At 35.3% G+C, this 13,109-nt stretch overlaps 2 protein-coding genes across 2 annotated transcripts in view; one reads left to right on the forward strand and one right to left on the reverse strand.

Moving 5' to 3' along the window:
• Positions 1 to 9,068, reverse strand: part of FAM133A (family with sequence similarity 133 member A) — a 49,204-nt gene extending 40,136 nt beyond the window's left edge. The window contains 1 exon segment of the mRNA XM_033201456.1: positions 8,997 to 9,068. The gene's annotated coding sequence lies outside the window, so the exon portion shown is untranslated.
• A 932-nt stretch (positions 9,069 to 10,000) lies between these two features.
• Positions 10,001 to 12,813, forward strand: NAP1L3 (nucleosome assembly protein 1 like 3). Its single transcript, XM_033201457.1, has one exon. It carries the CDS (start codon positions 10,444 to 10,446, stop codon positions 11,959 to 11,961), a length of 1,518 nt encoding a protein of 505 aa, XP_033057348.1. The 5' UTR covers positions 10,001 to 10,443; the 3' UTR covers positions 11,962 to 12,813.
• Positions 12,814 to 13,109: the final 296 nt, after the last annotated feature.

Genomic DNA, 13,109 nt, shown 5'->3' on the forward strand with positions numbered 1-13,109 from the left:
TTGGCTAGCCATAAGTAGAAAGCTGAAACTGGATCCTTTCCTTACTCCTTATACGAAGATTAATTCTAGATGGATTAGAGACTTAAATGTTAGACCTAATACCATAAAAACCCTAGAAGAAAATCTAGGTAGTACCATTCAGGACATAGGCATGGGCAAGGACTTCATGTCTAAAACACCAAAAGCAATGGCAGCAAAAGCCAAAATTGACAAATGGGATCTAATTAAAGTAAAGAGCTTCTGCACAGCAAAAGAAACTACCATCAGAGTGAACAGGCAACCTACAGAATGGGAGAAAATTTTTGCAACCTACTCATCTGACAAAGGGCTAATATCCAGAATCTACAAAGAACTCAAACAAATATACAAGAAAAAAACAACAACCCCATCAAAAAGTGGGCAAAGGATATGAACAGACATTTCTCAAAAGAAGACATTCATACAACCAACAGACACATGAAAAATGCTCATCATCACTCGCCATCAGAGAAATGCAAATCAAAACCACAATGAGATACCATCTCACACCAGTTAGAATGGCAATCATTAAAAAGTCAGGAAACAACAGGTCTTGGAGAGGATGTGGAGAAATAGGAACACTTTTACACTGTTGGTGGGATTGTAAACTAGTTCAACCACTATGGAAAACAGTATGGCGATTCCTCAAGGATCTAGAACTAGATGTACCACATGACCCAGCCATCCCACTACTGGGTATATACCCAAAGGATTATAAATTATTCTACTACAAAGACACATGCACACGGATGTTTATTGCGGCACTATTCACAATAGCAAAGACTTGGAATCAACCCAAATGTCCATCTGTGACAGACTGGATTAAGAAAATGTGGCATACATACACCATGGAATACTATGCAGCCATCAAAAAGGATGAGTTTGCGTCCTTTGTAGAGACATGGATGCAGCTGGAAACCATCATTCTTAGCAAACTATCACAAGAACAGAAAACCAAACACCGCATGTTCTCACTCATAGGTGGGAACTGAACAATGAGATCACTTGGACTCGGGAAGGGGAACCTCACACACTGGCGCCTATCATGGGGAGGGGGGAGGGGGGAGGGATTGCATTGGGGAGTTATATGTGATATAAATGATGAATTGATGGGTGCTGACGAGTTGATGGGTGCAGCACACCAACATGGCACAAGTATACATATGTAACAAACCTGCACGTTATGCACATGTACCCTAGAACTTAAAGTATAATAATAAATAAATAAATAAATAAATAAATAAATTTTTTAAAAAAAGAAACCTAAAAAAAAAAAAAAGAAGTTAATTAGTACCTTACTAAATGTATTCTTGTGCAGAGCAATACTCTGAGTGAGGACAGAGGATTATAAATAAGAAAATGTCTTGGTCCCTGTTCTAGGTAAATTTAAAATATACATAGGAAAATAACATGTATGTGTACACGCAACAAATGATGTATGTGGCTCTGTTATAATGTTTATCATAAAGCACACAAAAATGTAATACACCCCAAGCAATAAACTCTGAAGGAAAGAAAGAGTTAAAGAACTATGTTCCATTGGGTAACTATTCCTGGAGAAGATGTTTAGTAAAAACTGTTTGGACATGCACTATGTTATAAGAATTTTACATGTACTATGTCATTTCAAGCTCACCATTGCTCTGTGAGGTGGGTACTATTATTATCCCCATTCTACAGATGAGGAAATTGAGGCATAGAGAGTTAAGAAATTTGCCCAAGGTCACTAGAGGGTAAAGGACACAGCTTGTACTTATACACTGGTTGGATTCAAGACAGTGGAGTATCACTAAAAGTTTAGGATTAGAGCAAGGATATAAGTGTTTTCAGAAAGACCTTTCTAAGAACTATGTATAGCATATCTGAGAGGCTAAGGAGCAGTTTGGGGGCTGCTACAAGCAGATTGGTCAACTAGTCTAATCATTTACATAATTTTCTTTTCATGTCATATTTAATCTCTCTTACAAAGAAGGCTATAACACATTCTCATGACATAAATAATGAAACAGTTTTAATTAAGGTATCCAGTTACCTCTAAACAAACAAACAAAAATACTCATTCTTTTAGATAGACAAATGCTGGTTATAAGAGAAGACAGACAAACGTGGTCAATATTATAATTTTAAAATTTTGTTTACACTTGTTTTAAGAAAGTTGTTAAATCAAAGTAATGAATCTAGAGAATGCATGCCTCTATTTCTTCTTTCTCTGAGAAGCAGATTTTTTATCCAAAAGCAACAATTAGTTCACTGACATCTTGTTTACTCACTTCTTAGAGAATTGTGAAGTGTTAGCGATCATTCCCTTGAACGTATCAACACTAGATTTGATGAAGCATTAGTCTATACTACATACTAAACATATACTTTCACAGAAACATCTACCAGAATGGAGAACAACTAATTTTTTTCTCAGAGGAGGGACCTAATGAAATTAATTAAGTATATTTGGATATTCTGGAAAAAAAATCGGCAGAAAATGTCACTTTGGGCTTCTTCTACTTTGTCCAAATAAATTGCAAAATGGGGAAATAGCCATTGCATAGATAGACAGATAGATAAATACGATATATCTAAGATATCATATAAGATATATACATACATATCATATGCACATAAGATATATCTATCTATCTACATATAGTAAACATTTTTCATTTTTCAAAGTCTGGATTTTTCTTTCCTTTTTAGTAAAATTAAATAAAATACTTTCAAACTTGCAATAAAAAGGTTTGCTTTACTTGAATTTTAGGATAGAAATTCTTCAGATGAGTACTGTAGGCAAAAAATTCTTCATTACCCTTGTAAAAATATTCTTCTGTGATGTGGTTTTACATTTTGAAAAATACATGCTGTTTGTACATTCAAAACTAGCATTAGCAACAAAAGCAAAAATAGACAAAAGGCATCACATCAAACTAAAAATATTCCTAAAATAAAGGAAGTAAATGAGTAAAGAGACAACATATGGAATGGCAGAATATATTTGCAAACCAAACATATGATAAGGGGTTAAATATTCAAAATGTATAAGGAACTCAAACAACTCAGTAATTTAAAACAACATGATTTTAAAAATGGACAAAAGATCTGAAGAGAGGTTTTTCAAAAGGCATACAAATGGCCAATAGGTATATGAAAAAACATTTGACATCACTAATCACCAGGTAAACGCAAATCAAAACCATAATGAGATATCATCTCACGCCTGTTAGGATAGCTATTATCAAAAAGACAAAAGGTAAATGTTGGTGAGAATGTGGAGAAAAGCTAACCCTTGTAAACTGTTGCTGGTAAGGTGAATTAGTATAGCCATTATGGAAAATAGTATGGACATTCCTCAAAAACTACCTTAAGAATGGAACTACCATATGATCTAGCAATCACAGTACTGAGTATATATCCAAAGGATATGAAATCAATACATTGAAGAGATATCTGTACTCCCATTTTTATTGCAGCATTATGTACAATAGCCAAGATATGGAATAAACCTAACTGTCCATCAATTGATAAATGGATAAAGAAAATATTGTATACATACACAATAAAGTATTGATCAGAATTTCAAAAGGGAAATCTTGTCATTTGTGGCAACACACACAAACCTGGAGAACAATATGCTAAGTGAAATAAGCCAGGCACAGAAAGACAAATACCAAGTGATCTCACTTACATGTGGAGCATAAAAATGTCACATTCATAGAAACAAAGAGTAAAATGGTGGTTATCAGATGATTGGGAGTTGGGGGTTTGAGGAGATACTGTTCAAAAGACACAACATGGCCTGGCAGAGTGGCTCATGCCTGTAATCCCAGCAATTTGGGAGACCAAGAGATCATGAGATCAGGAGATGGAGATCATCCTGGCTAATATGGTGAAACCCCGTCTCTACTGAAAAAAAAAAAAAAAAAGGAAAAGAAAAGAAAAATTAGCCAGGTGTGGTGGTATGCACCTGTAGTCCCAGCTACTCGGGAGGCTGAGGCAGGAGAATCACTTGAACCCGGGAGGTGGAGGTTGCAGCGAGCCGAGATCGCAAACTGCACTCCAGCCTGGGCGACAAAGCGAAAAAAAAAAAAAAAAGACACAACATTTCAGTTAGACAGGAAGGAGGTAAGAGAGATTTTGAGGGTTCTCACCAGAAAAAAATAAGTATTTAAGGTAACATATATGTTAAAATGCTTGATTTAGTCATTCAACAATGTATACATATATCAAAACATCATGTTATATGGCAAAAATATATGTAATTTTTACATGACAATTAAATTTTCTTTAAAAAAAAATAGCGCTATGTTAAATATCCAAATTGGGAAATTATTTTCCTTATCTTACATTGCATTAATTTTAACTTCCCTTTTAAACGCCATGCAGTTAAGGGTATAGTGCTAGAAATGCAATTCAAAAATGTTTCCTTAAAAAATAAAAATCTGTAATAACATACCATATTCTGTTCATTTGAGTATATCTGTATTATAAGAATAAGTATAAAATGAAATATTTTTGTTTGAAAATCACTGCTATCGTTTAAAATGTCATAAAACAACCACTGTTTTATTTATTACTATTAATAATAGCAACATCATAACAACCAAGGTTTTATTATTATTCTTTTTTTAACCATAATTTATTAACAGCTTGAATATACTTTCTATTTAATATTTCCATTTTAGCAAGTAGGTCTCTCTTTATCAGATGTGAGAAAAACAGGGCATTATTTGTGCTCCTGGATAATGCTAACTACCATTCTTGTGGCTGGGCTGTGGACATCTACACACTGGCAACTCCACAAAATAGAAGAACATTTATGGTTTTTTTTGTTATTTCTGTTCTAGGTTTTTACTGCTGTTATCTGACCCTCTATTTCACATAGTTGGGAGCAGAAGTGAAAGGTCAAGGATGAAGATCCAGCTCCTGTGACTGTCTCCATTGTAATGAAATTCTGTTATCACACAATTTTGTTCTCATTCTTTCCCAAATGTATCTAACAAATGGATAACTACCGATTGTGTCATTAAAATCAGTACACAAAGGAACAGATTAGAGAGTCCAACACAGACCCACACATACAAGGACAGCTAATTTTTGACAAATGTGCAAAGGCAAGTCAGTGGTGAAAAGACAGTCTATTTAACAAACAGTGCTGGAAAAACTGTATATCTACATCAAAAGAAATAAACCTTCAATCCATACCTTGTACTTTTTGCAAAAATGTATCAGACCTAAATGCAAAACCTAAAAGTATAAAACTTAAAAAAAAAAAAAAAAAAAGGAAGGAAATAATTGTGACTTTGGGTTAAGCAAAGATTTCTAAGAGATGACACCCAAAGTATGCTCCATAGAAGAAAAACAAGATAAATTGGACTTCATCAAAATTGCAAACTTCTTATCCCAATTACCTTGATTTGACCATTACACATTGTATTCATGTATCAAAATCACATGTGCCCCAAAATATGATATATGATGTATCAATATAAAAAGTACTAACGTTTCCTCTTTAAAAAAGTAAAAGACACCCTTAAGAGAATTTAAAGAAAATATGCAGTCTGAGAGAAAATATTTGCAGAAGTTATAACTGACAAAGAACTTGCATCCAGAGTATATAAAGAACTCTCAAAGAAATATAAATTAAGATCACAATGAAATACTACTGAATACTTATTAGAATGGCTAACTTTTAAAACACTGCCCATATCAAATGTTAGCCCTATTGGTGGAAATGCAAAACAACCACTTTGGAAAATAGGTAATTTCTTAAAAAGTGAAACATACACCTACCACATGATCTAGTCATTCCACTCCTATGTATTTTGCTAAAAGAAATTAAAACATATGTCCACACAAAACTTATATACAAATGATCATAGCAGGCTTATTGTAGTAGCCCAGAACTCAAAACAACAAAAATGCCCATCAACTAATTGTAGTATTGCCAAGTAATGAATAATTACTCTGCAGTAAACAGGAAAAATAAACTCCTGAAACACACAACAACATGGGTAAATTTCAAAATAATTCTGCAGACAGGCAAAAAGAGGAACATACTACATTATTCCACTTATATAAAATTTTAGAAAATGCAAATTCATCTATAGGAACAGAAAACAGATTAGCTATTGTCTAGGGACAAGAGGAGGGATTCAAAGGCATATGAGGAAACTTTCAGGGATGATACAATTTTCATTATTTTGTCTGTGGTGATACTTTCACAGATACACACATTTGTTGTGTGCCTATTATACATCAATAAAGTGGTTTTTAAAAAAGAATTAACTTGTATATTCAGATAAAACTTGTCCAAGAAGAACAGGAGGAAGAGTCATTCAAAAATAAATGAACTTGCAATGCTTCGCTTCTTAGATACCTACAAAAAAAGATAAAGCTGCTACACGTGTCATTATACACTGTGTGTTTGTGTGGCAGGAGTGGGTGGTGGAAGGGATTGTGTGTATATTCATATTAAGGGAGATAGCAACAGATGTTAATGTACTATGTTCAGGCTGAGTATACTATCAGATTCTGTGTTATGTATCATCTCATGTAGAAGCATGAACATTTAGCCACCCCCCCAACAAAAAAATAATCTAGTAATTGAACAAAGAACATATCACTATGTAAATAATTTATATATAACCTTATTAAGAAAAACAAGCATATGATACGATAAAACTAATACTTACATTTCACAGTAGAACAAATAGGATATAATGCAGCAATTAAACTGATTATGAAGAAAAAGCTTATTTTATTTTAGATACCTACTACATAAAATTAAATAAACTAATCAACCAAAAAAAAAAGGCTACAAAAAAAAGTGTGTTACAAGATACCTATGTATACACAATTAAAGTAGAGAATTGTGATTAGAAAAAGTCATCTACTTTCAACATTTTCATTGCCTATATCTAGGAAAAAATAATTCCAAATTGAAAATCACAATTGTTGATTAATACATTATTTTCATATGATGTTTTTGTAAGCTTTTTTCTATTTTTCATCTCCATGTTCCATTCCAAACTTTTCCAGGATTAGTGTGAGTGGTTAAGTAGTTATCCGTAATCCTTGAAAAGCATCCAAAAAAACCCCCAAGTATCCAAAAAAAAAAAAAAAAAACCAATTTTAATATGAAATTTAGTCACATTTGCCCAATATCATGCATTATTTCCTGAAGAAATCATAGTTGTCTTAAGTAAGTCAAGGCCAAAATCATTTTACCTTTACGGTTTCACCATTGATTAACCTTTTGCTTAATTCAGTAGAAAACAAAAAATATGAATAGACAATTCTCAAATAAACATAAACATATGAAAACACAATCTTACCACTAATCTAAGAAATACAAATACTAATATTGATAAATTAATTTGGAGATGTTGATTACAAATGTAAACGTAAGTAGTGATTACTTCTCAGTGGTATTTTGAGTTACTTTTAATTTCTTTTTTGCATTTCATGTATTGTCTGACTTTATCAATGAACACATACCATTTTCACAAAATGTAAAGTTATCTTAACACCGACTCATTAGTTGTTTGCAGAAAAAGTTGACCAATGGATCAGAAAAGAATTTAGAAACAGACCCAAGCAATTTATTTAATGTGATCAAAGTAGCATTTCAAGTAAGCAGGAGATAGAAAGATTACCAAATAAATGATACTAGAAGAATTAGCTAGCTAATAAAAATAAATATTTTAAAAATCTGAATCCCTACCTCATGACTCATTCTAAAATACTAATTCCTGATGCTACAAAGTTTAAAACATAAGAGCATACTTTTTTTTTAAATCTCCATAATTTAAAAAGAAATAGTAAGTCTCAGAACAATATTTATGGTATAACACCATTGATGTAAATCATTGTTTCTATAACATATGCTTTGATTAAAATTATTCAACGAAAGGATATGCACTTAGTAAGTTTCATTCACCATTATACTACAATCCTCTACCACATTTGCCTGGCATATGACAGGCACAAAAACATATTAGCTGAATGACAAAAAAAATGAACCTTTATGCACTGTTGGAATTGTAAATTGTGATAATCATTCTGCAGAGAGTTTGGCAATATGTATACAATAATAATTCCATAATATGAAATGATCATTCCCAGGCCATTCATTTCTAGGAATTTATCTTATGACCAATTTTCAGAAGTGCATAGAAATATATGCTTTAGGTATCCAGGGACACTTATTATAGCAGGAAAATAGTATGTCTATAAGGGGAGAGATGGTATAGAAATAGCCACCCTATAAGAGGAATCTGTTCAAATAAATTAAGGCAATTATTTCCATGGAATATGCACTTATTTAAAAATAAGATGTTGATCATTTGCCATGAAAATATAGCCATTAGTAACTGATAAATTAAATGAAAAGACTACAAAACATAATATGGTATCACGTAGATAAAGCAGTATACATAAATAGGCAGGTATGTATATGCACAAGGAAATTTCTGGAAGGAAGTGCATCAAAATGCTAGTAATTCTTATCATTTGGTGGTTAAGATTGTGTGTTTTTACTACTGTTGGAATTTTCTGTATTGAGGTTTCATCTTTGCAATGTTCACAGACTTCGACAATTAGAGATATACAATAAAAGTAAATGCATTTATGAGACAGAAAAGCGTTTCATAACTTTTAAAAAACGTGACTACATGACAAAGCACAAATTCTATAAAGATTAATCTAACTTTAATACAGTTCCTCATTTGAAATGAATAATTTATCATATTTCATATTTTAATTTACCACTTGTATTCTATGACCAGGTTTAGATAGTTAATGCGGTTAAGTAGCTTATTGTCTACATTAGTATGCCAAATTACCTCTGTGGATTTTCCTGTTTCCATAGAATTATCAAGATTATTATCTAAAATAAATCTCTAAATGACTGCATTCTGTAAACTTTTATTCAGATGGAGATGAGTAATTTTTGTCATTCTTTAAAATGTGCTAAATATGATCCTTACCTTTCAATGAAAAGTAAATACTCGTCTTTTTTATTGTACCAAGGGAGTTGTTCTGTAGCAGAAAAAAAAATCCTGTAAATAAAAACAACAAATACCCGTTTTTAAACTTCATTTTGCAAAAGTTTATTCACATATTACTGGACTTGTAAATCATACTATAGTATGGCTAGAATTTTACAACATTAAAAGGAAATTGGTGGCAGATGACATCGCATACACTGACAGAAGATGCACATTCATTAGCACAAATTCCCCCTCCCATCCCACTGTTCTTGGAATTGAAACCTGCTGCACAAAAGTATAACGCAAATCATTTGCTTTTTAACAATACTACCTAACATTTAATACACTCTTTGTTTTAACTACAAGGTTGTTGCAAGCATTGAGAAGGGCTACGTGGCAAGTTAGCAGCAAGGTTGGGGTATATAATATGCCAGCCTAAAAAGAGAAATATAATAAAAATGGTGTAACTGACTCACGGCAACATGGGTTCGCAAACCTTGTAGATGGATATAAACCAGGCTTGCCAAACATCACAGACAGCACTTATTAAATCAGCTTCGTGGAATGCAATACGCCTGCTGTCTAGTCCCTCCCCCCTCTGCCAATAACCGACTCTCCCCTTTTTTATCCAGTGTAAAAATACATGCTCATAGAATATTTAGAGAAAATCGTTTTGTTTTTAAATCGTCCACAGTCACACTACCCAATGACGCCATTTGGACCATTTTCATTCAATTTTTTTTTTTTTTTTTTCTTTTACAGATTTTTGTCAAGAGACCCGTGACAAACTAAACGGGAATTCAGGATGGGCGGATGGGAGAAGGAAGACACGCCTCTTCTGCCCTTGTTAGGAACTATGGCTGGTATTTTTACCTCATGTCTACGCTTTTTTTCTCTTTTAATTATAAAACTATAAATACAGACTTTTTGGGGGGCAGGGGGACACCTTCCAGGGGGTCGCACCTCAGCCGGCGAGCAGCGTCTGGGAAGGTGGGCGGAGCCAGGAGTAGTGGCGTTTGGCCGTTCGTTGGGCGTACGGTTTGTCAATTAAGGTGGACCAGCAAATGAGGAGCGAACTAAAGGCACACTGGGAACGAAATTAACGGGAGGTCTGACCGCGAGGGGAGGGGGCTCGCGATCTAAAACGAGAAGAGATCTCGGGGTCTCATACTGCGCCATTCGGCTGCGGTACATCTCGGCACTCTGTAGCTGCAGCCGGGAGAGGCCTTGCCGCCACCGCTGTCGCCCAGGCCTCCACTGCCGCTGCCACCTCAGCGCCGGCCTCTGCATCTCCAGCTCCAGCTCCGCTCTGCGCCGCTGCTGCCATCGCCGCTGCCACCTCCGCAGCCCCGGCCTCCGCCGCCGCCACTCAAGCATCCGTGAGTCATTTTCTGCCCATCTCTGGTCGCACGGTCTCCGCGGTAGAGTTTTTCAGGCTTGCAAGATGGCAGAAGCAGATTTTAAAATGGTCTCGGAACCCGTCGCCCATGGGGTTGCCGAAGAGGAGATGGCTAGCTCGACTAGTGATTCTGGGGAAGAATCTGACAGCAGTAGCTCTAGCAGCAGCACTAGTGACAGCAGCAGCGGCAGCAGCACTAGTGGCAGCAGCAGCAGCGGCAGCAGCAGCAGCGGCGGCAGCACTAGCAGCCGCAGCCGCTTATATAGAAAGAAGAGGGTACCTGAGCCTTCCAGCAGGGCGCGGCGGGCCCCGTTGGGAACAAATTTCGTGGATAGGCTGCCTCAGGCAGTTAGAAATCGCGTGCAAGCGCTTAGAAACATTCAAGATGAATGTGACAAGGTAGACACCCTGTTCTTAAAAGCAATTCATGATCTTGAAAGAAAATATGCTGAACTCAACAAGCCTCTGTATGATAGGCGGTTTCAAATCATCAATGCAGAATATGAGCCTACAGAAGAAGAATGTGAATGGAATTCAGAGGATGAGGAGTTCAGCAGTGATGAGGAGGTGCAGGATAACACCCCTAGTGAAATGCCTCCCTTAGAGGGTGAGGAAGAAGAAAACCCTAAAGAAAACCCAGAGGTGAAAGCTGAAGAGAAGGAAGTTCCTAAAGAAATTCCTGAGGTGAAAGAGGAAGAAAAGGAAGTTCCTAAAGAAATTCCTGAGGTAAAGGCTGAAGAAAAAGCAGATTCTAAAGCAGACTGTATGGAGGCAAGCCCTGAAGTAAAAGAAGGTCCTAAAGAAGCCCCCCAGGTAAAGGCAGATGATAAAGAACAGCCTAAAGCAACTGAGGCTAAGGCAAGGGCTGCAGTAAGAGAAGCTCATAAAAGAGTTCCTGAGGAAAGGCTGCAGGACAGTGTAGATCTTAAAAGAGCTAGGAGGGGAAAGCCTAAAAGAGAAGACCCTAAAGGCATTCCTGACTATTGGCTGATTGTTTTAAAGAATGTTGACAAGCTGGGGCCTATGATTCAGAAGTATGATGAGCCCATTCTGAAGTTCTTGTCGGATGTTAGCCTGAAGTTCTCAAAACCTGGCCAGCCTGTAAGTTACACCTTTGAATTTCATTTTCTACCCAATCCATACTTCAGAAATGAGGTGCTGGTGAAGACATATATAATAAAGTCAAAACCAGATCACAATGATCCCTTCTTTTCTTGGGGATGGGAAATTGAAGATTGCAAAGGCTGCAAGATAGACTGGAGAAGAGGAAAAGATGTGACTGTGACAACTACTCAGAGTCGCACAACTGCTACTGGAGAAATGGAAATCCAGCCAAGAGTGGTTCCTAATGCATCATTCTTCAATTTCTTTAACCCTCCTGAGATTCCTACGATTGGGAAGCTGGAACCACGAGAAGATGCTATCCTGGATGAGGACTTTGAAATTGGGCAGATTTTACATGATAATGTCATCCTGAAATCAATCTATTACTATACTGGAGAAGTCAATGGTACCTACTATCAATTTGGCAAACATTATGGAAACAGGAAATACAGAAAATAAGTCAATCTGAAAGATTTTTCAAGAATCTAAAAATCTCAAGAAGTGAAGCAGATTCATACAGCCTTGAAAAAAGTAAAACCCTGACCTGTAATCTGAACACTATTATTCCTTATAGTCATGTTTTTGTGGTTTCTTGGTAGTCTATATTTTAAAAATTGTCCTAAAAAGTGTCTAAGTGCCAGTTTATTCTATCTAGACTGTTGTAGTATAATATTCTTCAAAATATGTAAGCTGTGGTCAATTATCTAAAGCATGTTAGTTGGTGCTACAGTGTTGATTTTTGTGATGTCCTTTGGTCATGTTTCTGTTAGACTATAGCTGTGAAACTGTCACAATTGTTAACTGAAACAAATATTTGCTTGAAAAAAAAAAGTTCATGAAGTACCAATGCAAGTGCTTTATTTTTTTCTTTTTTCCAGCCCAGAAGACTAAGCGTTTAAATCTGCTTGCACTAGCTGTGCCTTCATTAGTTTGCTATAGAAATCCAGTACTTATAGTAACTAAAACAGTGTATTTTGAAGTTTGACTGCTTGAAAAAGATTAGCATATATTTAAGAATGTCAAGACCACATTTGATTCAACTGAGACCTTGTGTATGTGACATATAGTGGCCTATAAATTTAATCATAATGATGTTATTGTTTACCACTGAGGTGTTAATATAACATAGTATTTTTTAAAAAGTTTCTTCATCTTATATTGTGTAATTGTAAACTAAAGATACCATGTTTTCTTTGTATTATGTTCTACCTTCCCTTTCACTGAAATGATCACTTCATTTGATACTGTTTTTCATGTTCTTTTATTGCAACCTAAAATAAATAAATATTAAAGTGTGTTATACTATAAAAATCTAGCCTTTTCTCCTGACTATAAAAGAGGGATACTTATCATAGAAAAAAGTAGAGGATCACAAGGAAAGGGACAATTTAATAAAATGATAATTATTATTAACATTCTGATGTATTTCCCACATCTTAGCTTTTCTGTTGGAGGACACTCATTCAAGATTTTGGAGAGCAATGGGACAAGGAGAAGGAACAGGACATGGAGGGAAAGGAAGAGAAAGGTAGAAGAGGGTGGGGATGGGTAAGGGAGGAGGGAGAAAGGAGGGGTAGAGAAGGAAGGAAAGAGGTGAAAAAGGGAAA

The sequence above is a fragment of the Trachypithecus francoisi genome, unplaced genomic scaffold, assembly GCF_009764315.1.
Source record: "Trachypithecus francoisi isolate TF-2019V2 unplaced genomic scaffold, Tfra_2.0 Lachesis_group6, whole genome shotgun sequence".
In the NCBI taxonomy this organism is placed as follows: domain Eukaryota; kingdom Metazoa; phylum Chordata; class Mammalia; order Primates; family Cercopithecidae; genus Trachypithecus; species Trachypithecus francoisi.